The 22,947-nt window shown below is 47.2% G+C and overlaps 1 protein-coding gene across 2 annotated transcripts in view; it reads left to right on the top strand.

Annotated features, from left to right (window-relative positions):
• The window catches only part of USF2 (upstream transcription factor 2, c-fos interacting), a 292,290-nt gene that overhangs the window by 234,986 nt on the left and 34,357 nt on the right, over window positions 1–22,947 (top strand). For both annotated transcript variants that reach the window (XM_033914828.1, XM_033914829.1), the window contains exon 6: window positions 7,259–7,346. In XM_033914828.1, the coding sequence (XP_033770719.1) occupies window positions 7,259–7,346 (88 nt within the window). The remainder of the gene's footprint in view (window positions 1–7,258; window positions 7,347–22,947) is intronic.

Here is a 22,947-nt window from a genome sequence, read left to right as displayed (position 1 = left end):
TCCCCTATATTAGAAAGATGGGAGCAGGTTTCTGATGGGTCCCGTCAGAACCTTTGATCAAGCTAAGTGTTTGCTTGTGACAGTTCAAAGTATAAGAACTTTTTCTATGCTAGTTTGCAGCAATGAATTTTGTTTTCCACTGGAATTTACAATATGCAATGATTGGATGGTGAGGCAATTTTCTCTTGGGGCTGTGGCTCCATGTTGCTGCTTTCATATCTCGGAGCATATTTTTGAATTCTAAGTGTGTGTTCTAGAAGTATTAATTTCACTATTACACCTATTGAGTGATTTTTTGACTTCTGAAAGTTTCCCTTTAATCACTCTTCTTAGTAGAGTACCAGTTTTTTGGGTTTCCCCATATATTTTTGGACTGGGTCCACTAATGTTGCAGTCTCCGTTGGTGGCTCCATTCTTCCAATCTGGTGCAGGGAGTGGGTCTGGATCAGCCGCAGTAGACAGTGCTTATCACAGACGCCAGTCTCCTCAGTTGGGGATCTCAGTATCTCGGTCGCTCGGCTCAGGGCAGCTGGTCTCCGGAGGAGGTGTCTTGGTCGATCAATGTTCCAGAGACCAGAGCCATCCAGCTGGCGTTGCTAGCGTTCCAGATGTTGATGGGCACGTCTGTTCGGGTTCTCGTGGACACTGCCACGGTAGTGGCTTACATCAGTCATCAAGGGGGAACCAGGAGTCGTCTGGTGGCACAGGAGACTGCTCTGCTCATAGTTTGGGCAGTGCCTTGGTAAAAAAGGTTATTCAGATAAAGTGATCTCCACATTCTTGGGGTACCGAAGGCTTTCCATGTCTCGTATTTTTTGTATTTTTGGCGTATTTTTGCGGAGTGGTATGCTGCGCGTGGAGTGGATTCCTTTTTGCACCTTTTTGGCTGACATTTTGGAGTTCTTGTAGGATAATCTGGACCGGGGCCTGGCCTGGTCTTCTCTCAGGTTTAGCTTGCAGCTTTGTCTGCGTTTCGCAGTTTGCTGCAGGGTAAGCGTTTTCTGGACATGGTTTGCGTTTTGAGGGCAGCCAAATTGCTTCAGCCTCCAGTGCAGCCTTCGGTTCCGGCCTGGGCTCTCAATCTGGTTCTGTCTATGCTCGTGCACCCTCCCTGGGTTCCTGCTCGCTGGAGGATCTTACTCTCAAGGCAGTTTTCCTGGTGGCCATTATTTCTGCGAGGCTTTCTCTTGTAGGCTTCCTTTCCTGGAGTTTTTCTAGGGAGCGTGTTGTGTTGTGGTCGTTTCTTCCTTTTTGCTGAAGGTGGTCTCGCCTTTTTATGTCAATCAGACCATGGTACTCCCAGTCTTGAGTAGTTGGGTGGGCTCTTCGGAGCAAAGGTAGTTGCGCAAGTTGGATGTCTGTCTGGTTCTTCGCTCTTATGTTCAGCAGACCCAGGAGTTCTGGAAGTCAGATCATCTTTTTGTCCTCTTTGTGGGTCCTCGTAAGGGAGACAGCACTTCCAAGGCTACCATTGCGTGCTGGATCAAGGAGACTATTGCTTCCGCTTACCTTCTTCAGAAGAAGCCCAGTGTTCTCCCTAGGGCCATTTAGCTGGGCGGCCCGCCCAGCTAATTTAGACGAGTGCCCGGCTATCATCTGCTGCCGCCGCCGCTGCTGAACATTTAAAAAAAAAACCCGGCTTGGAGATTTCAGCCCGTAGCGAACTTATGCTCCGGGGCTCTATTGGGGGAAATGCTGCCGGGTCCTGCCTTCGTGGAAACAGAAAGTAGGCAGGACCCGGCAGCAAGAAGAGCAAATGCTTCACTAACCTGTCTCCCGCCTTAGCCCGTAGCGAACGCTTGCTTCAGGGCTCTCAACATGTGCATGCCGGCTTCCCTTCTCCCCCCCCCCCCCCCCCCCCCGGACATAACTTATGGTTTCGGAGGGAAGAGAAGGGAAGCCGGCACGCACATGTTGAGAGCCCTGAAGCAAGCATTCGCTATGGGCTAAGGCGGGAGACAGGTTAGTGAAGCATTTGCTCTTCTTGCTGCCGGGTCCTGCCTACTTTCTGTTCCCGCTAAGGCAGGACCCGACAGCATTTCCCCCAATAGGTCGATCGTGATCTTGGGCCGATCGCGATCATGGGCCGATCAGCCTTCCTCTCCCCGACGGCAGAATTGACATCGGGGAGAGGAATGCTGGTCGGCCGAAGCAGGGAGAGCCTGGGGCAGCGTCGGCTTTCGGGCCTGTTATTGGTGGCGGTTTGGGTCCTGGTCCCCGATGGCAGTGGCTTGGGGGAGGGCAGGGAGAAAGAAAGAAAAAGGGCAGGCAGGGAGACAGAAGGAAAGAAGAGAAACATAAAAAAAAAGAAAGGGAGGCAGAGAGAAAGAAAGGGCAGGGAGAGAGGAAGGAAAAGTTGGGGGAGGGAATGAGGTCTAGAGGAGAGGAAGCATACAGGCTAAAAGAAGGGAAGAAAGATTGGATGCACAGTCAGAAGAAGAAAGTGCACCCAGAGACTCATGAAATCACCAGACAAGGTAGGAAAAATGATTTTATTTTAAATTTAGTGATCAAAATGAGTCTGAATTTATATCTGCTGTCTATATTTTACACTAAGGTCCCCTTTTACTAAACTGCAATAGAGGTTTTTAGCAGGGAGCTTATGAGTGTCGAGAGCAGCGCTGGGCATTCAGCGCAGCTCCCTGCGCTAAAAACTGCTATCATGGTTTAGTAAAAAGGGAGGGGGTGTATTTGTCTATTTTTGTATGGTTGTTACTGAGGTGACAGTGTATAATCATCTGCTTTGACCTCTTTGAAAAACCCTGGAATAGGAATAATAATTAACATTTTCTATGCGTACAGTGTACTTTGTGTTTTTTTTTAAATTTTATTGTTGGTAGATCATTTTGACTTGGTCATTTTAAAAGTAGCTCGCAAACCCAAAAAGTGTGGGCACCCCTGCTCTAGAACATCGCTCCTTAGTTACAAGTGGTGCAGTGAGGGGCCAGCACTTTACATCTTATCACCTCATTCTTTCTTTTTTTCTCCTCATGTACAACACGGTTCTTTATTCTAAGCAGCTCTGGCACTAACAGTACTACGGGTGCCTTATGCTACTTTCACCACCACTTGCAGTCAGGTTCTGCATTTTATCATGGTTTTGGTTTTTTATTTAGTTTTTCACCAGTATTTTCATTTATTTATTAAAGCAGCCTTTTTTAACAGCCCGATACCCCTCCCCTATCAGTGTGCATTCAATCCACTGCCGACACTTTTTTGGAGCCTCTTTCAACAGATCAAATATCATAGCCCCACTGTCGCATATTCACATTTATTCTGCGTACGAGTTTATCTCATCAGTGCAGAGATCTTTTTGGTAAGTCCTTTTTACTCTCCCTTTTTTACTTTCCCGAGTGCTGTGGTTTTATTCTTTGGTTTTAATAGAAGCTCATTTGAAGAATAATTTAGATCTTTCCCAGGTTTCACTTTTCATCTACCCGGTCTTTTCTGGTTTCCTTTCTATAGTCTGCTTTTCATCTGGAGTCTTTTGAGTTTAGAATTACATTTTATGACATATTTTTATGGTTATAATTGTATGACATGTCTAAATCGGTCAAGTTATCCATTCTTTTTATTATTTTTTGTCCCCTCATACAGTGGCAGACCGCCCCGGGTGCCAGCCTTAGGGGGGTACATAGCCGGCTGGATCCAGAACCTTCCGAGCTGCTCTAAATGGCACCTGCATCTCAGCGCGGCTGCCGTACTTATTCCGAAGCAGAGTTGGCAGCCACACTGAAGTGCAGGAAGGTCCTGCTATGACTGCATTTGCCGCCTCTGCCTCCAGAAGACGTAAGTGGCGTCGGAAGGGGTGGACTGGCAGCTGCAGTCATTGCGGAACCTTGCCACAACTCCCTGCGTCTGCCGGCCCACCCCCTCCAACATCACTTACATCTTCCAGAGGCAACAGAAGCAGTCATGTTGGTTTGGAGGGAGAGAGGAGCACAGAAGCGTGGTAGAGGGAGAAAAAGGGGGTCAAGGTGGTATGGAATGGTGGTGGAGGGAAAGAAAGGGGGCAGATGCTGATGGAATTGGTGTGCAGGGATAGGAGAGAGAGACATAAGGGAGAAGTATACTGGATGGAATTGGGTTGGAGGGAAAGAAAGGGGGCAGATGCTGATGGAAGGGGGGGAAGGGAGAGGAGAGAGTAAAATGCCAGACCATGGGAGGAGGAAAGGGAAGAAGATGGATGCAGAATAATAGGGGTGAAGGGAGAGATGGAAGGGGAATAAAGGAGAGAAGATGCCATAGAGAAGGGGCAGAGAGAGGGTAGACAGTGGATGAAAGGAAGAGAGTGACAAGACTATGAGGAAAGCAGAAACCAGAGAAGACAATGTAGAAAAAAATTCTATTTATTTTTTTGCTTTAGGGGAGATGTATCGCTGTTTCTGTGGTGTTGTATTGTATACAGAGTCCAGCTTGGTGGTTCAATTTAACCTTTGTCTACGTTTTTATATTTTATCCCCCCTTTTACAAAACTATAGAGGGTTTTTTATAGCACTGGCCATGGTGGTAATTGCTCAGAATTCTATGAGAGTCTGAGTTGTTACCACCATGGCTAAAAACCACATTATAGTTTTGTAAAAGGGAGAGGGGTTAGTTTGTGATTACATATTCCATACTAGGCGAAGGTGTTTTCTGTGTTCTGTGTGTTCGAAAGACATAGTTTTCAGTTAGGATTGACTGTGTAGGATTGATCTGTACTAGTCTGGCTTGTTTAGTTTTACAATGGGAGTATTGATGTTGTACTGCTCACTGCAGTATGTAAGATGCTGCCTTTTCCTAGGTACACTCTTGTGTGATGTGTGGATTATTACTAAAAATCATGTTTTTCATACAGATGGGGGGGTGTAAAAAAATGATGGGTGTCACATATGCTAGTTACACCACTGCCTTCATAGTTTATATCTAATCCACAAGCCTACTTTTAGGACCTACAGGGTATGTATCCCTCTGATTCATGACAATTTCACTTCTCATGTTATTTTATCCATTCTTTTTATTATACAACTGCCCAGATAAGCATCAGTCTTTGACGTGATTGGACCTTGAAAACTAACGGCAACAGTGTTTTCCCCAGAAATTTTTTCCAGCCATGAAAATTATTTGCTGCATTTAGTGTGCCACAAAAAACATTTGCTCCGTTTAGTGTGCCGGAGTTAAAAAAAATTTGAGAGACGATGCTCTATACTATTTGAAAGAGGGCAAATATCTAATTGTTCATTTCTAGAATTGGATACTTCTTAAATTTAATAAAAAATTATGGAACAAGTGTCAAATCTTAAGAAAGGCTGCCATATTGAGCATTGGAAAATAACTAATAATAATTAACTAATACAAATAGTACACATTTAGGGCTCCTTTTACTGAGCTGTACTAGCGATTTTACCACACGCTTAGCTCGCGCAGAATTGCCGCACGTGCTAGACACAAATGCCAGCATTGAGCTGGTGTTAGTTCTAGCCGTGTAGCGCGGCAATTCTGTACGCGCTAAAAACGCTATTGCATCTTAGTAAAAGGAGCCCTTAATTTTCCCTACCACCAAATTTCCCCTTCCCACCCCACCCGGCCACTTTTTCATGCCACCCGGCTGAAAAAAATTTCTGGGGAGAACACTGAAGCCTGTAATGGAATTTCTCAAAGCTCCTTCCACTCGTGGTCAGGCAGCTTCTTGGGCTGAGTCTTCTCTGGTGCCTCCAGTGGATATCTGTAAAGTCACAATTTGGTCTTCTCTGCATTCCTTTGTGTGACACTACCGTGTGGACGTTCAGGCACTTCGGGACACGGTGTTCGGTGAGCATGTTCTGGTGGCGGCCCTCCAGAGGTCCCACCCATGATAGGTACTTCTTTGGTATGGCCCATCAGTGAACTGTACATGTCTGGAGAGGTGCTAAAGAAGGGGAAATTAGGTTCTTACCTGCTAATTTTCTTTCTTTTAGACTCTCCAGACCGGTACAGTCCCCACCCTGTCTGTCAGTCTGTCTGTCTGTTGTTTTTGCAGGATTCATGTGAAGCGTGATCCCCCCCCCCCCCCCCCTTGCGGGTTCTAGTATTTTTATAGGGCTGGGGAGATTAAAAACAGCTGCTTTGGCTCAGCTTGCTAGCTGTGGGGACATTTGCCTATGGGGATTTTTCTATGCAATTTCCAACAGTCTTGTTCTATGTTAGTTGTTACTCCTGTTAGGTGTGTTGTTACTGTTATAATTAGCACTTCTTAGTTCTGCTTGGCTGTTCGGCAAACTGGTTATGTTAAGGGGAAGCACAGCTACTTGTATTACAGCTAAAAGGTTTTGTCTCAGTCTCCACCTGCTGGTCATGGTGAGCTATTACCCAATAGTGAACTGTACCGGTCTGGAAAGTCTAAAAGAAAATTAGCAGGTAAGAACCTAATTTCTCCTTTCTGGACTGGTCTAGTAGGACTAAAGGAAAGAATATTTTTCAGGTGAGACATAATTTCAGCTTCCTTTAAATTAAAGACCATATCATATTCATGATATGATCTTTGAGTATAATTTGATACAGCTGCTTTGTATCAAAGGTGTTTTACTTAAAGATGGTGAGTCTCTGGCACTGCAAAATGCCTTTCTAGTTTTTCATTCCTGTTAAGTGCAAACAGAAACAATTACCGTATATACTCAAATATAAGCCCTGATTTTTTTTGTCTAAAATAGACCCAAAAATGAAGGTCTCGGCTTTATGTTCAGGTCATTACCCGCCCCTCCCAGACCTGAAGCAATTTGTGCTCCTGGCCCTTTTTTTTTTTTTTTTCCGAAACTCGTCCAACTGTACATCCATCCTCTGATCGCCCAGACCGCTAAGTCATCCATCTTTATACCCCATTTTTGTCCAAAAATTTGTCCAAGTCACAAACGCCTAAAAAAATACCTTTTGGGTGCGGGAGGGGCAATAAAAGTGATGGACTAGACACCCAGACATGGCAGCAGAGTAGTGGGGTACCTTACAGGGCACTTCTGTGAACTTCACAAAAAGGGTCCCACATAAACATCTCGCTACAGCTCCCTTATAGGTCATGTTTTTATGTAAAGAATATAGCAACAAGACAAGGCTAAATGTCTGAATCATTTCTGTGTGTAATTCTCCAGTTTCTGTATTAAAATATCAGTTGGGTTTTTGTTTGTTTGTTTGTTTTTGTTACTTTGCCCAAAATCAGTTGGAAAACTATTCCAGTTCCTCTTATTGGGTGTATTCTATAGATCATTTTGTTTCAGTGAGAAAGTTAATTGAAATTCTTCCTTCACAGGACAATTCTATGTAATGATGACACCTCAGGATGTGTTGCCAGCTGGAACGCAGAGAACCATTGCTCCCCGGACTCACTCCTATTCACCGTATGTAGTTAACAAACAGCATATGAACTAAACACTTCAGTCTACCTAGTTCACTTGCAGATATAGAATTCCCTCTGAATAACTCTAAAACTTAGTAGTTGTTCCTTTTATTGTATGTAATATGTTCATTTTATTGTATGTAATATGTTCCGTTTATTGTATGTAATATGTTAACTTAGCGCATGGCTTAACTAGCAAGCATATTTCAGTGGAGAAGTTGACCCAGGACAAGAAGCAGTAGTAGGAAGCTAAAAGTAACAAAAGTATTTCTTCAAGGAAAATAAATGTATGAAATAGAGGTGTTTTTTTTTGGGGGGGGGGGGGCGGAGGAAACCATATTGGAATGAAAGAATGTATGGGAGAAGCATAGAGAATTCTGGCAGTGGTACATGATATCTATGCACAGTGCATGCAGCAAAAAAGGTTTGTTGGCACCAGTAACTATACACTTAATAAAATGACTGATTATCGAGGATTATGTTGAACCTTATCAAGAACCCCTCTAGTGATGTTATGGTTTCTAAACTCATGGTTAGGTAAGGTTTAAGTATGACATTTCAGCTTCCATTTTTTTTCATTTACTAGTTAAAACACCAGTTCCAAATCCTCATTTATGTTTTACTAGCTGATTACCCAGCGTTGCCCGGATATTTATTTATCCCAATCTTCCAGTATCGATAGACTTGTATTCAGTGATTACGCCTGGTAAAACGGGAAGTATTTGATTGTTTATTTCGAGGACTTCTTCATTTTTAGCAGGAAGAATGGTCCTCTGTATGGGCTGAACTTGGTCTTAAATGGCATCGGGAGTATCAGTATTCATCTTAGCGAGCCTGAAAACTATGGGTTAGACACTAATATCTATTGTTTTTGATAATTTTTACATCACCCCCTTCAATCCCCCACAGTATTTTTGCTTTTCAGAGTTATGCTGGAACATACATACATTTCTATATAAGGCTTAGATGTGTAATTACTTTATAGAAGAATGTATTCTACAACTGTTGTTGGAACATACATACATACATACATACATGCACACACAGATACATCCGATTTTATATACCGTATTTTTCGCACCATAAGACGCACTTTTTCCACCCCAAAGTGGGTGGAAATCTTGGTGCGTCTTATGAAGCGAAGGTGCAATATTTTTAATCCCCTGCGCACCAGCTTTTTAATCATTGCCCGCCACTCCCCCCTATACAAATGCAAAACACCCCCCCTGCAGCCGCACCACCTTCAAACACCTACTCGCCGCTGTCCCCCCGTACAATTGCAAACCCCCCCATGCTGCAGCCGCACCAACTTTCAGCCACACCACCTTTTTAAAACAAATCCGCTGCCGCCACTGTCATTCCCCAACGTACCTTTTTTAGCCGGTGATCCAGGACTCGCGAGAACTGCCGGCAGCCATTCAGAAAGCAGCACGGGCCCAAGCGGGATCGTGTAAAGCTTAGGCCTGACCACCGCGCTCCTGACTCATACGCCCGCTGCCGGGAAATGATACAGAGCCGTCGAGGGAGGGAGAGAAAAATTAAAAAAAAAGGTTTTGGGTTTTTTTTTTAAGATACAAAGGGGGGGTATGATTAAAAAGGTATATGGGGGCTATGATTAAAGATAAAAAAGGTACAAGGGGGTGAATGTGATTACAAAGGTACAAGGGGGGCTATGATTAAAGGTACAAGGGGGGCTATGATTAAAGGTACAAAGGGGGGGCTATGATTAAAGTTACAAGGGGGTATGATTAAAGGTATGGGGGATGATTAAAAAAGGTACTGGGGGTACATGGAGGGATGATTAAAGGTACTGGGGGGGCATGTGGGGGTTATGGGGCCTGCCTGTCACTAGACCACTAGGCCTGCTTTCTCCATGTCCTTTCCCAGCCCGCCCTGTCCCCTGTCCCAGCCTATCACTAGACCACCGGGGGGGGGGGGAAACAGGGTACAGAGCGTGGCAGGGAGAATTTGGTTCAGAATGTTTTTTGTGTTTTTGTTTTCCAAAGAACATAAGAATTGCCACTGCTGAATCAGACCAGTGGTCCATCGTGCCCAGCAGTCCGTTCACGCGGCCGCCCTCTAGTCAAAGACCATAAGAACATAAGCAGTGCCTCTGCTGGGTCAGACTAGAGGTCCATCATGCCCAGCAGTCCGCTCACGCAGTGGTCCTGTATAGTGTTCCTCTATCTATACTCTTCTATCCCCTTTTCCTTCAGGAAGTTATCTAATCCCTTCTTGAACCCCAATACCGTACTCTTTGGGTGAAGAAGAACTTTCTAGCATTGGTTCTGAATCTGTCCCCTCTCAATTTTTCCGAATGCCCTCTCATTCTTGTAGTTTTCAAGAGTTTGAAGAATCTGTCCATCTCCACTTTCTCTATACCCTTCATGATCTTATAGGTCTCTATCATGTCCCCTCTAAATCTCTGCTTCTCCAGGGAAAAGAGCCCCAGTTTCGCTAATCTTTCAGCGAATTAAAGGTTTTCCAGCAATTTTCAAAAGTTAATTTTGAGTGGTTTTCTGTGTTTTTAAGTGGTCCCCTGTGTTTAGCCACCTGAAAAATCCTAAAATAGCCGTTTTTTATTTTTGGGAAGTGCTTATTTTAACACGTTTTTGGCTCAAATTTGGTGCCGGCGGCCATCTTAGATTTTTAGCGATCTTTTTTCATCTTCTCCTACTTCTTCAAAACTCATTTTCGGTGTCTCCTCTTGTGAACTCATGCAACATTTGCGCAAATGTAGTGCTTTTTGAGCGTCCTTATGCCTCGGGGGGGAGGGAGGTAGCTACCAGCTCTGCTACCCCCTCACAGAAGCAGGTAATTCCACGCTCAGCTAGCCCAGTGGAGCGGCCGCCATTGCTTTTGGGGCTTGATTCAGCAGTTTTTTCAGGCAGCCAGGTGGCGGACCCTGGGCAGCCAGGCAGCGGACCCTCCACAGCCTAAGAAATGCAAATCTAAGTCATCTAAGGGTGACTCTATGCCCCAGGGACCTGATATTTTTTTCTGACTTTGAGATTTTTGTGATCTGAATTTCAGACCAGAGGTTCTGCTGTTGGAAATTCTCCAACTCCTCCATCAGTGTCTGGGGGTGATGGGGTGCCCTTGGGGAGCTCCCCTCCTCTGCCCGATCTGCCTGTTCCTCTTTCGATTCTTGCTCTAGGGATTTTAGTGGCTGATCCTGATCTCTCTGGTCCTTTGTTTGATAGTCAGCCCTTCCCAGATTGGGTGATCTGGACTTGGATACTGGATTTGTGGATCCCTTAGAGCACATGTATCAGACACAAGGCCTGCGAAGCAAATCTGGCCCGCCTGGCCATTTTATGCAGCCCGCAGTGAATGTTCGCCTGACATTACACTCTCCAGGAACCTCCTTGAGTCCCGACTACCCCACCTACCACCTCCACGCCTCTAAAATTTAAAATCTTCGGGCAGCTGACACGAAGCCAGCCTTCCACTTGGCCTGCACCGGAAGTGTTCTCTCTGCAGCGTCCTGCCTACACAGGAAGAAGTTCTGCAGAAAGAACACTTCCAGGGCAGGTGGGAGGCTGGCTTAATGTCTGCTGCCTGAAGATTTTAAATTTCAGCAGCAGGGAGGTGGTAGGTGGAAGAGTCGGGAACTGGGGACTGTTGTACTGTAGGATCCACTTGATAGGGGAGGGCTGGGATTGGGAATAAGGGAAGGACATGCTGCAGGGGGGAGGGGGTTGGGAAAGCAAGAAGGACAGGCTGTGCGGGCTGGGAGGGGGTTGGGAAGGACAGAGGCTGCATGGGCTGGGGGTTAGGAAGGGAGGGAAGGAAAGAAAGATGCTGCCAGTGGGTGAGGGAAGAGGAAAGAAAATTCTATATCGCCTGGTAGACTGCTATAGTCCTTATGAATGGGTTATATGCCTCACTGCTACCAGCAGGTGGAGACTGAGCACAAACTTGTATATCAGGCTAAAACCCCCTAGCAACCTAGTCTGTCTCAGTCTCCATAGCAGGTGGTAAGACTAGATCGGCTTCACTCTTAGTACTGTTGGAACTTTGTTTTGGACTCCTGGGTTCCCCTTTTTGTGCCGGATAGAGCTTGGCCAGGTCCTGTTTGGGGATCAGTCCAACCTCATGGGTGTTAAACCCGGCATATCGCATGCTGGGTCCCTCCCTCCACCTCCCCATATTTTGTAGAGGTGCCTCAGCCAGCGGCCTGGCCCCCCTGGTTGGTCAGCCCTCCAGCTTTGACAGCCGTGGAGTCTGTTCTGTTTAAGTAAAAAAATAAAAATAAAAAAACATCCTGAGGTGTGCCGGTCTAAAGGGCTCATTTCCCTTTAAAATTGCCTTTTTACTGTATTTTCTCATTTCATTCAGCTAGGGTGGTTTTCCGCACAATGAGCACTTTTAAAGGGAAAAAATGCTCATTGTGCTCCAGATGCGAAGTACTCATCAGCCTGTACAAGCGTTGTGCAGGCCGGAACGGTGGGGTAACCTCGTCGGCAGCAGATGCCGGTGGCCAGGGCATCCCGCCACATATACCTCGCAAGTTGGCTTCGGATCGCCTACGTGGAGGGTTCCCCAGCCGCTGATCATCAAAGAGAAAAGGATTCCCTTGCCGTCGGAACGGCTGGGGATTTCTATTTCCCGTCGGTTGGTTCCTCGGCCTCAGCATCAGGCAAGTCCCAGGCTTTTCAGAGGCAGCAGACCGCAGGAGCTCCGATTTTGGCAGTTTCAGGTCCAGTTTCGATGGGAACCTCCTCCTTCATCTCAGTTACTTCAGGTGACCTTCCCCCTGTTCTGGAAATACAGTGGCAAGGTCTCTTGGGATGAGGATTTTTGCCCAGAGGAGCAAGATGTTATTAATGAGGACCTGGACCCTTTGGGAGATTTCCAGGATCCTCTTGGGGTATCGGATTCCACCAGTGAGGGGTTTGAGCATCCCCCTGCTGACGAAGATGCGTCTGGTGCGCATTTTTCAGCAGGAAGAGCTTCAAGAATTAATTCTTCAGGTCTCCTTGGTTTTGCACTTTGAGGACACCGTGTCGGAGCCCCCACGTATGATTGGACCCCTTGCTTAAAGGGATCCGCTCTGCTTCCCACACTTTTCCTACGCATCAGGATATTCGGGATATTATGCTCGCACAGTGGCAGGTGCCGGAAGCTCCCTTTCGTTTTGCACGCTCCATGGCTCGCCTGTATCCCATTCCTGAAGGGAATAGGACACACTGAAGTCACCTGTAGTGGACACAGTGGTCTTGGCCATCTCTAAGAGGCATACGGTGCCTGTTCAAGGCGGTGCGGCCTTGAAGGACCCGGAGGAGAGTAAGCTGGAGTCCCTCCTTAAACAGAGTTTTGAAATGACAGTTCCGGCTGGTGGCTCAGGCCGAGGATCGAGAATTGCTCAAGCGAGAGGTGGGGGGTACGTACTTTGGTGGCACAGGAGGCGACTCTGCTCATGGTCTGGGTGGAGTCACACCTTCAAGAAATATCAGCAACCCACATAGCCAGAGTGGAGAATGTTCAAGTGGACTTCCTAAGTCGTCACGTGTTAGATTCTGGAGAGTGGTGTCTCAGCCCAGTGCAGTCTTGGGGTCAGCCCCTCTTGGACCTGATGGCCACAAGTGTCAACACCAAAATACCCCGCTTCTTCAGTCGTTGCAGAGACCTGGATGCTCTGATTCAACCATGGCCAACGGAGGCTGTTGTATGTGTTCCATCCGTGGCTATTAGTGGACAGAGTTCTTCTCTGCATAATTTGCCATCCGGGCCTTGTGGTTCTGGTGGCTCCAGATTGGCCTCAACGACCGTGGTACACGGATCTGGTGAGGCATCTGGTGGCGGATCTTCTTCCTCTGCCTCTCTTGGACAACCTTCTGACTCAGTGTCACATTCCAATGTTTGATCCAGGTCCCTTTTGACTTATGGCTTGGCTCATGAAAGGGGTCGCCTAGGTAAGAATGGAGATCTCTACTCTCTCAGGGTCCCAGAGGCTTTCCACCGCTCGGGCCTATGTGGGGTTTGGCGTCTATTTGAGGAGTTGTGTGATGCAAGTGGAGTGGTCTCTTTTTGCGCTTCCCTGCCTAACATCTTAGAGTTCTTGCAGGATGGCCTGGATAGGGGACTGGCTTTGTCTTCTCTCCGGGTTCAGAATGTGAACTCGCAGGCCTTGAGCATGCTCAGATGCTCAAGGCCTAGCAGAAGAGGAGGCCGATCTTCGGGCACCGGTACCAAGCACAGGACATGCCGGTGCCCAGATAAGGGTAAGAAGCGTCGGGGGGGGGGGTGCCGGATTGTGGCAGGGAGTGCCCAATCGCGTCGGGGGGGGGGGGGGTGCCGGATTATAGCGGGGGGGTGCCCAATCACATCGGGGGTGCCGGATCATAGCGGGGGGGTGCCCAATCACGTCGGGGGGTGCCGGATCGCGGCGGGGGGGGTGCCAGATCACGTAGGGGGGGGTGCCCAATCGCAGGGGATGCCTTCGGGGGGAGCAATGCCGGTTCTCGTGGGGGGGGAAACGCATTAAAGCAAGTTTCCATTATTTCCTATGGGGAAACTCGCTTTGATAAACGAGCATTTTGGATTACGAGCATGCTCTTGGAACGGATTATGCTCGTAATCCAAGGTACCACTGTACATTAATTATGATAAGTCTTGGGTATTTGCTTGGCGTACTGGGTTTAAAGGTGAGTGTTATATGAGCTCTTTCTATTTCAAAATCCTTGACGAATTCTAAATGAAGTAGCTCAGGAATCATTTTTTTTTTTTTATTTATACACTTTCAAATATAATCAATCAAGTAAAACTGTACAGAAAGCAAGGTCCAAGAAATAAAGAAAACATCCAACATAATACATACATTCCAATAATTATTCCATCTTAGATCTCGCTCAAGTCCTCATATAAGATCCAAGATTAATTAAACGGAATTTAAGGTAATCAATTAAAAGAAAAGAACAATTATAGGTGAGACCATGATTAGGCAGTCATCTATTCATCATGAGCTTTCTCCAGCCGTGACAGAGACAGGAATGTTGTCAGTTGTGAAGGTTCAAAGAAAACAAACTTATGCAATTTATAATGAACAATACATTTACAAGGGTATCGAAGAAAAAAGGTAGCACCCAGGGCAGTAATTGCGGGTCTTAACAATAGAAATTATTTTCTGCGTCTCTGTGTGTCCCTGGCCAAGTCAGGAAACATTTGAACCTTAAGTCCCAAAAAGTCTTTGTGTTTATTTTTAAAGTATAACTTCAATAACCATGTTTTATCCAAAGTAAGAGCAACTGAAAGAAGCAAAGTAGCTGGAGTGGCTACTTCCCTATCTGAGGACTCTAATAAAGCGGTTATATCCAAAGGTTGTTTAATCACTTCTTGATTCGCTTCTTGGGAATTCTTTTGATCTCTAAGTTCTTTAACAGGCAAATAGTAAGCCTGTGTAAATGGTGGAATAGATGAATCAGGAATTTCAAGTATTTCCACTAAGTATAGTTTAAGCATATCTCTAGGAGTTATTGTAGGAATCCTAGGAAAATTAATCAATCTAAGATTATTATTTCTTGAAAAATTTTCAAGCGATTCAAGCTTTCTCCTCAAATTAGTATTATCTTTAATTAAAGCCTCCTGTATTAGTTTAAAAGATTTAGTATCTTGGTGTTGAGTTTCAAATTGTAATTTAAAGTCACTGGTAATTTTCTGTAGTCCTGAAATTTCTTTATCATGCTCTTTAAGCCTTTCTTCCACTTGATTAAATTGAGAAGTTATAGTTTTAGGTATAGTAGCTACCAAGTCCCACAGAGCATCCAACGTTACTTCCTGGGGTTTTATAAGTTGGGGAAATTTTAAATGTAAAGTCTTATGCTCACCCACTGGCAAGTCTTCCTGCTGCTGTTCAGGCTGATCCAAACCAGCTCCCACCGATGTTGAAGCCTGAAACTCCATATTCAAGCTCCCCAGTACAAACTGAGAGCCTGAATCACCGTTCCCCGGGCCGTTCTCTACTGCCTCACATCAAAGCAAGTTTCCATTATTTCCTATGGGGAAACTCGCTTTGATAAACGAGCATTTTGGATTACGAGCATGCTCTTGGAACGGATTATGCTCGTAATCCAAGGTACCACTGTACATTAATTATGAAAAGTCTTGGGTATTTGCTTGACGTACTGGGTTTAAAGGTGAGTGTTATATGAGCTTTTTCTATTTCAAAATCCTTGACGAATTCTAAATGAAGAAGCTCAGGAATCATTTTTTCCAAAAAAGATATCATTTTTACCTTCACACCCTTCTTGTATCCCCAGGATTCTTATATTATTTCTTCTGGATCTATTGTTTGTGTCTTCCAATTCGTTTTCATTTTGTTTGATATGTGTAGCCTGACGCTGGAAATCTTTTACATTTTCCTCTAACACAGTGGTTTCCAGTGTCTCCACTCTAGTTTGGAATTGAGCTACCTCTGCTGTTAATGACTTCAATTCATCTTTAATTTCTTCTTTAGTTTCATTCATTAACCCCCTCTTCTACAAAACCGTGCTAGCAGTTTTTAGCGCAGAGAGCCACGCTGAATGGCCCACGCTGCTCCCGATGCTCATTGAGTTCCTAGCGCGGTTTCGTGGAAGAGGGGTAAGTCTTTCAGAGATCTTATTTCTTCCAATATTTTACCCATGCTGTGATCTTCCGCTTTACTCGTTGAAGCTTTAGACAGTGATTCCAATTTGTGTCTCTTTCCAGATTTACTAGAAGCCATATTGTTCTGCCGATAATTGTTGATACCGCGCTAAAAATCTTATTTTAAATATTCTTTAATGGCTTCTTTTATTAAAGTGATGAGGAGCTACAGCACTATGCTTCCATCTTCTCTGGGCTCAGCAGCGCCCCCCTCCTCCCTGATCTTAAATTCTTCTAATTACCAGACCTTTAGAAGATTGTTAAAAACTCTGTTTAATAAATATGTTTAATCTAGATAAGTTAATAATTATTTTATATATAATGTGCTGTGTTTTTACACTACTTACCTCTTATTCTAAACCGCACTGAACCATGAGGTATTGCGATATATAAATAAATGTTATTATTATTATCCCTATCTACTGGAAAAGATATTAAGGTGGAAACCTCATCTCTTTTTAATGCCTCTGCCATTTTCTTACTTCTTTACCTATAATAGGACCTTTCTATAGGTAGGGAATGCAGCCACATTTATTCTATCCCTCTTCCCCTCCTATAAAACCAAATAATTGACTGAAGGGGGAGAAGGGTAAGTGGGAGTTGGTGGTGAACCTGAGCTGTAAGAGAGATATTTTGGATGTTGGGATGTCATCCACAAATGTGGTTGCATTTCCCTACTCCTACAGAGAATCACCATTAAAAATAAGCAACTTCACTTTTTTATGATTATTATATTGAAGCAGTGACGAGTGGTGTTACAGAACATGTACGAGGGTCATTTCATAAATAATGCACACTGTTTTTTTAATTTACATGTCTTATTTTTTATTTTATTTTTTCAAGTATTTCTTTACAATCCTTCAATATAGTCTCCCTGCTTTGCAATGACTGAGTCCCAACATCCAGGAAGCTTCATTATTCCATCGAAGACACTGTTTTGTTTGGTTGCCGAATGGCTCGGGTACCGGCGGAAGAAAGCTCTTCCAGAGATGCAAAACGATGTCCATGCATAGGTTCTTTCAACTTTGGAAAAAGGTCAAAGTCCAGTGGATTCACGTCTGGACTGTAGGGGAGCATGAGGTAATGCCTCCCAGCCGTATTCGCGCAATTTTTCAATAAGTGGAGAGCTCCAGCTTCCCCACAACCAAAAAAATTTTGATGAACTCAATCAAAAGTCAAACAGATGATGATTTTTTGCATATGAACATGAAGGCATCATCATCACAAACAAATTTCCATGTGGAGGAAGTGTCACAGCAGTGTATTATCATGATTTTTTGCAAAATATGTGCAGAAAAATGCACAAAGCCTGACATCAGTTGCTCTTGGCTGAGCCAATCATTCTTCACGACAGCGCTCGCCCGCACATAGGGAATGTCATTGAAAAACTAAACGAATGCAGCTGTGAAGTGTCACCTCATGCTCCCTACAGTCCAGACATGAGACCACTGTTTTGAATCTCTGGAAGAGCTTTCTTCCGCCGGTACCCGAGCTATTTGGCAACTGAACTAAAACCGTGTCTTGGATGGAATAATGAAGCTTCCCGGACGTTGGGACTCGGTCATTGTAAACCAAGGAGACTATATTGAAGGAATGTAAAGAAATACTTGAAAAAAAATAAATAAATAAAGCTTGTAAATTTAAAAAAATAGTGTGCATTATTTATGAAATGACCCTCATATATATGGTAATCTTAAAGATTTTTTATACAAATGGAGACTCTTTGTGGATATCTCTGAACTGGAAATATTGATTATCCCAGGACAAGCAGGCAGGTATTCTCACTAGTGGGTGATGTCATCAGACAGAGCCCCGGTACGGACGTCTCACAAGCACGTGTTGCTTGTAGAAACTTAAAGTTTCTAGATGCCCGCACCGCGCATGCGCCGGTGCCTTCCTACCCGGAGATCCGGGCGTGTCTCCTCAGTTCTTTCTTTTCCGCGGAGCTGAGAAGTTCAACTTCATCATGCGCTAGCTGAATTCAGTTAAATTTGCCTTCCTTGTCCGCGTTTTCGCTTTCTTTTAATTACAGTTAACAGTTCTTTTCTTTTCGGGAAAAAAAAAAAAAAAAAAGAAGATTATTTCCTCCGGCGGGTCGAACGGGCCGGCCACGTGGCTCAGGCCCACTGGCTTCGACCTCGCGGCGGAGATTTTCCGGCCTATGTCCCGGCCAATCACCGGGTTTAAAAAGTGCAGCAAGTGCCAACGCGCGATTTCACTCACGGACCCTCACTGGCGCTGTTTGCAGTGTTTGGGCCCTGACCACATTCCGAAATCGTGCAGGCCTTGCTCTACCCTTACGGCACGCTCATTCAAGCGGCGTTGCCTATTGTGGGAATCGATGTTCAAGATGGACGCAGCTAAGGATCCCTCAGCCTCCACTTCATCCGATACCTCCCCGGTTCGGGCAAAACCGGCATCGACCCCTCCTGCATCGAGCGTGGTGAAACCGGCATCGCTCGCCCCGACACCATCCACGAGCTCGACGTCGGTGCCTGCCCCGGTCTCCTCGGTTCAGGTACCTCTTCCTTCCACAGTGCCACCAATGGTCATCAAAGTGCCGAAAGCTACTAAGCAGAAGCACTCGGCCTCGAAGGAGCGCGATGTCCGTGCAGGAGGACCCCCTTTCGGTGCGGATCCCTCCTTATCGGCTTCGCTACGGTCCGTGCTGGAAGCTCAATTCGTTGAGCTCATGCAGACCATCGGACCCGGGCTCATCGCTGCCATACAGGGTGACCTCCCGGTACCGATCCAAAGGGGCGGTCCGCCCCCTCCCCCTCCCCCACACCGTTCGACCTCGACAACCGACGAGGACGAACGGGGGAGGGCGGCGATGCCCACGCGGCAAGCCTCGCTTACCGATATGCCGCCATTAGAACCCATTACGCCTCCGCGCCAACATGGGACCAGACCTCCGATCGATACTCGAAGCCCTGGGCATAGTCAGGAAGAGTTCTTCCGTACTCCTTACCAGACTTGGGTAGCATCGCAAGAACCCGCATCGCAAACCCAGTTACGATCCACCGCTTCCAGCCCTATCCACTTGGGGGCCTCGGGAGACCATGCGATGCACAGACGATCCCGATCCCCGTCCCGCCACCGAGACGGGCACCGATCGAGACACTCATCCTGGCACTCCTCACGCCATTCGGAGGTGTCACCGCAGAAAAAACTGCAACGTAGGGGATACTCCTCATCAGAGGTGTCCCCTCCGAGGGGCCCGGAGTACGAGGAGACACCGGTGCCCGATTCTCCTTGTCACTCCCCGATGTCCACGGACCTGGAGGCCTCATCCTCCTCCAGCCCGTCCCACAGACCGACGCTGGCGGAACAATTGTCCTTCTCATCATTCCTCCGACAAATGGCGGATGATCTGGATGTGACCCTTGACACGGGCTCCAGATACTCCAAAGAGTATCTGGACACCATGCTTTAACCTAACCCTCCAACGGAGTCGCTTCGGCTCCCCTTGCATAAATTACTGGACCAGACCTTCATGCAGTGCTTCGAAACGTCGTATTCCATACCGGCGATCCCCAGCAAACTCGATGCTCGATACCGCATCGTGCACCATAAAGGGTTCGAGGGCCCTCAACTCTCCCACCAATCCCTACTGGTCGAGTCCTCCCTTAAACGCTCTCATCCCTCCCAGGTCTACGCCTCTGTACCGCCGGGCCGAGAGGGGAGAACGATGGACAAATTTGGTAGAAAATTCTACCAAAACTCCATGATGGCGTCACGGGTGCTAAACTACAACTTCTTTTTCTCTTCCTATCTGGAGTTCTTCTTGCCGGTGCTCCGCAAGTTCACTCCGTTCATAGACAACCAAGCTCGATTCGAGTTCGAGGAAGTGGTAGCCTCCCTCTCCCAATTACGCCTCCAGCTGATGCAATCCTCCTTCGATGCATTCGAACTCTCGGCACGCGCCGCCGCAAGCACGGTAGCCATGCGTCGCCTGGCATGGCTCCGTACTATCGATATGGATCCCAACCTACAGGACAGACTCGCCAACGTACCATGCGCTGGAGCTGACCTGTTCGATGAGTCTATCGAAACTGTTACCAAGAAGCTGTCGGATCATGAAAAATCCTTTCAATCCATCCTACGGCCCAAACCCAAACCTCAACAGTCTCGACCTTCCAGGCCACCCCTGATTTACCAGCGGCGTTACATGCCCAGACAAACGCCTGCTGCGAGACAGCCTGCGAAGAGACAACCTCCCCAGAAGTCTCAGCAAAAACTTCAGCCACCGGCTGTACCTAAGGCTCCCCAGCCCTTTTGACGCCCCTCCCGGGAGCATAACCTCGGCCTCTCCCATAGGGGGCCGCCTCCATCTTTTTTACCACCGATGGGAGGCCATAACCACGGACCTATGGGTCCTCTCCATCATAAGAGAAGGATACTCTCTTCAATTCCACCGGGTCCCCCCGGACCATCCTCCAAGAGAGTATCCTTCAAGCTCGACGCAGACCGCCCTTCTTCTTCAGGAAGTCCAAACCTTACTTCAGCTTCGGGCTGTCGAGCCGGTCCCGTCAGACCAATTGAACCGAGGGTTTTACTCCCGGTACTTCCTCGTCCCGAAGAAAACGGGCGACCTGCGACCCATTTTAGACCTTCGGGCCCTCAACAAGTTCCTGGTCAAAGAGAAGTTTCGCATGTTGACTTTGGCTTCTCTATACCCCCTCCTCGAGCAGAACGACTGGTTATGCTCCCTGGATCTCAAGGAGGCCTACACTCACATCCCCATTCACCCGGCCTCCCGAAAGTTCCTCAGATTTCGGGTGGGAAATCTGCACCTACAGTATCGAGTGCTACCATTCGGCCTATCTTCGTCCCCCAGAGTCTTCACAAAGTGCCTGGTGGTAGTGGCCGCAGCACTCCGGGACAGGGGTCTACAGGTGTTTCCATACCTCGACGACTGGCTCATCAAGGCCCCGTCAGCCCCAGAGGTCACTTCGGCGGCCTTGGCTACAACCTACTTCCTCCAGAATTTGGGCTTCGAGATCAACTTCTCCAAGTCTCATCTACAACCCACCCAGTCCCTCCCCTTCATCGGAGCGGTCCTGGACACCACCCGACTCCGAGCATTCCTGCCCCGGCAACGCATGGAGTCTCTTCTTCATCTCTGCCAGTCGGTGGCTACTCGCCAAACCCTACCGGCGAGACAACTGATGGTGCTCCTGGGCCATATGGCCTCCACAGTACACGTGACACCCTTTGCCAGACTCCACCTCAGGATCCCCCAGTGGACCCTGGCATCACAGTGGAATCAGACATCCGATCCACTGTCCAAACGCTTCGTAGTCACACCTGCTCTTCGGCAGTCTCTACTTTGGTGGATGACCTCTTCGAATCTATCCAGAGGTTTGCTGATGCACTCTCCCCCCCATCAGAAAGTTCTCACAACCGATTCGTCGAATTACGCATGGGGGGCCCACCTGGAGGGTCTCCGCACCCAAGGATTCTGGACCAGTGCGGAAAGACTACACCAAATCAATCTATTGGAACTCAGAGCCATCTTCAATGCGCTCCAAGCTTTCCAACACCGACTCCACGACATGGTAATCCTCATTCGCACAGACAATCAGGCCGCCATGTATTATATCAACAAGCAAGGAGGCACGGGCTCGGCCCTCCTTTGCCAGGAAGCTCTACGAGTCTGGGACTGGGCGGTGCGCCACAACGCCCTACTCAGAGCAGTATACATCCAGGGGGAGAACAACGTCTTAGCAGACAAACTAAGCCGTCTGCTACAACCGCACGAATGGACTCTCCATTCCAACCCCCTTCACCAAATCTTCACGCAATGGGGGACGCCTCAGATAGACCTCTTTGCGGCTCCCCACAACGCCAAACTGCCTCAGTTTTGCTCCAGGATCTACACTCCTCATCGCCTCGAGGCAGATGCTTTTCTACTGAACTGGGGGAAACGATTTCTATATGCGTTCCCACCATTCCCGCTGATCCAGAAGACTCTGGTCAAGCTGAAACTCGAACGGGCCACCATGATTCTAATAGCTCCTCGGTGGCCCAGACAACCTTGGTTCTCCCTCCTACTTCAACTCAGCAGCAGGGAACCAGTACCACTTCCAGTGTTTCCTTCACTACTTACTCAACATCAAGGATCACTACTTCATCCCAACCTGCAGTCTCTCCACCTGACAGCTTGGTTCCTCTCAACGTAACCCCTCACCAATTCTCACAAGAAGTGAGGGAGGTCTTGGAAGCTTCCAGGAAGCCCGCCACTCGACAATGCTACTCCCAGAAATGGACCAGATTCTCCTCATGGTGTGTTTCTAAGTCAAAGGAACCTCAGCGAGCTTCCTTATCCTCCGTGCTGGACTATCTCCTACACCTATCTCAATCTGGGCTCAAGTCCACATCCATACGAGTCCACCTGAGCGCTATTGCGGCGTTCCACCAGCCTCTACAAGGGAAACCCCTCTCGGCCCATCCGGTGGTCGCCAGATTTATGAAAGGACTCTTCCATGTTAACCCTCCTCTCAAACCACCCCCAGTAGTTTGGGACCTCAATGTAGTCCTTTCCCACCTCATGAAGCCCCCGTTTGAACCACTCAACAGGGCCCCTCTGAAGTATCTCACCTGGAAAGTGCTTTTCCTTGTAGCCCTTACGTCCGCTCGCAGAGTCAGCGAACTCCAGGCATTGATGGCGGACCCACCATTCACAGTATTCCACCATGACAAGGTGGTCCTCCGCACTCACCCGAAATTCCTGCCTAAGGTGGTCTCCGAATTTCATCTCAACCAATCCATTGTACTTCCAGTATTCTTCCCTAAGCCTCATTCTCACCACGGAGAATCGGCCCTTCACACTCTAGACTGCAAACGTGCCTTGGCTTTCTACCTGGATCGCACCAAGCCACACAGAACCACTCCTCAACTTTTTGTCTCCTTCAATCCTAACAAGTTGGGAAGACCCGTATCAAAGCGCACCATCTCTAATTGGATGGCGG

Source organism: Geotrypetes seraphini, chromosome 11 (genome assembly GCF_902459505.1).
Source record: "Geotrypetes seraphini chromosome 11, aGeoSer1.1, whole genome shotgun sequence".
NCBI lineage: Eukaryota > Metazoa > Chordata > Amphibia > Gymnophiona > Dermophiidae > Geotrypetes > Geotrypetes seraphini.
Note: the sequence above shows the minus strand (reverse complement) of the source record. Positions and strands in the feature narration are given on the sequence as shown.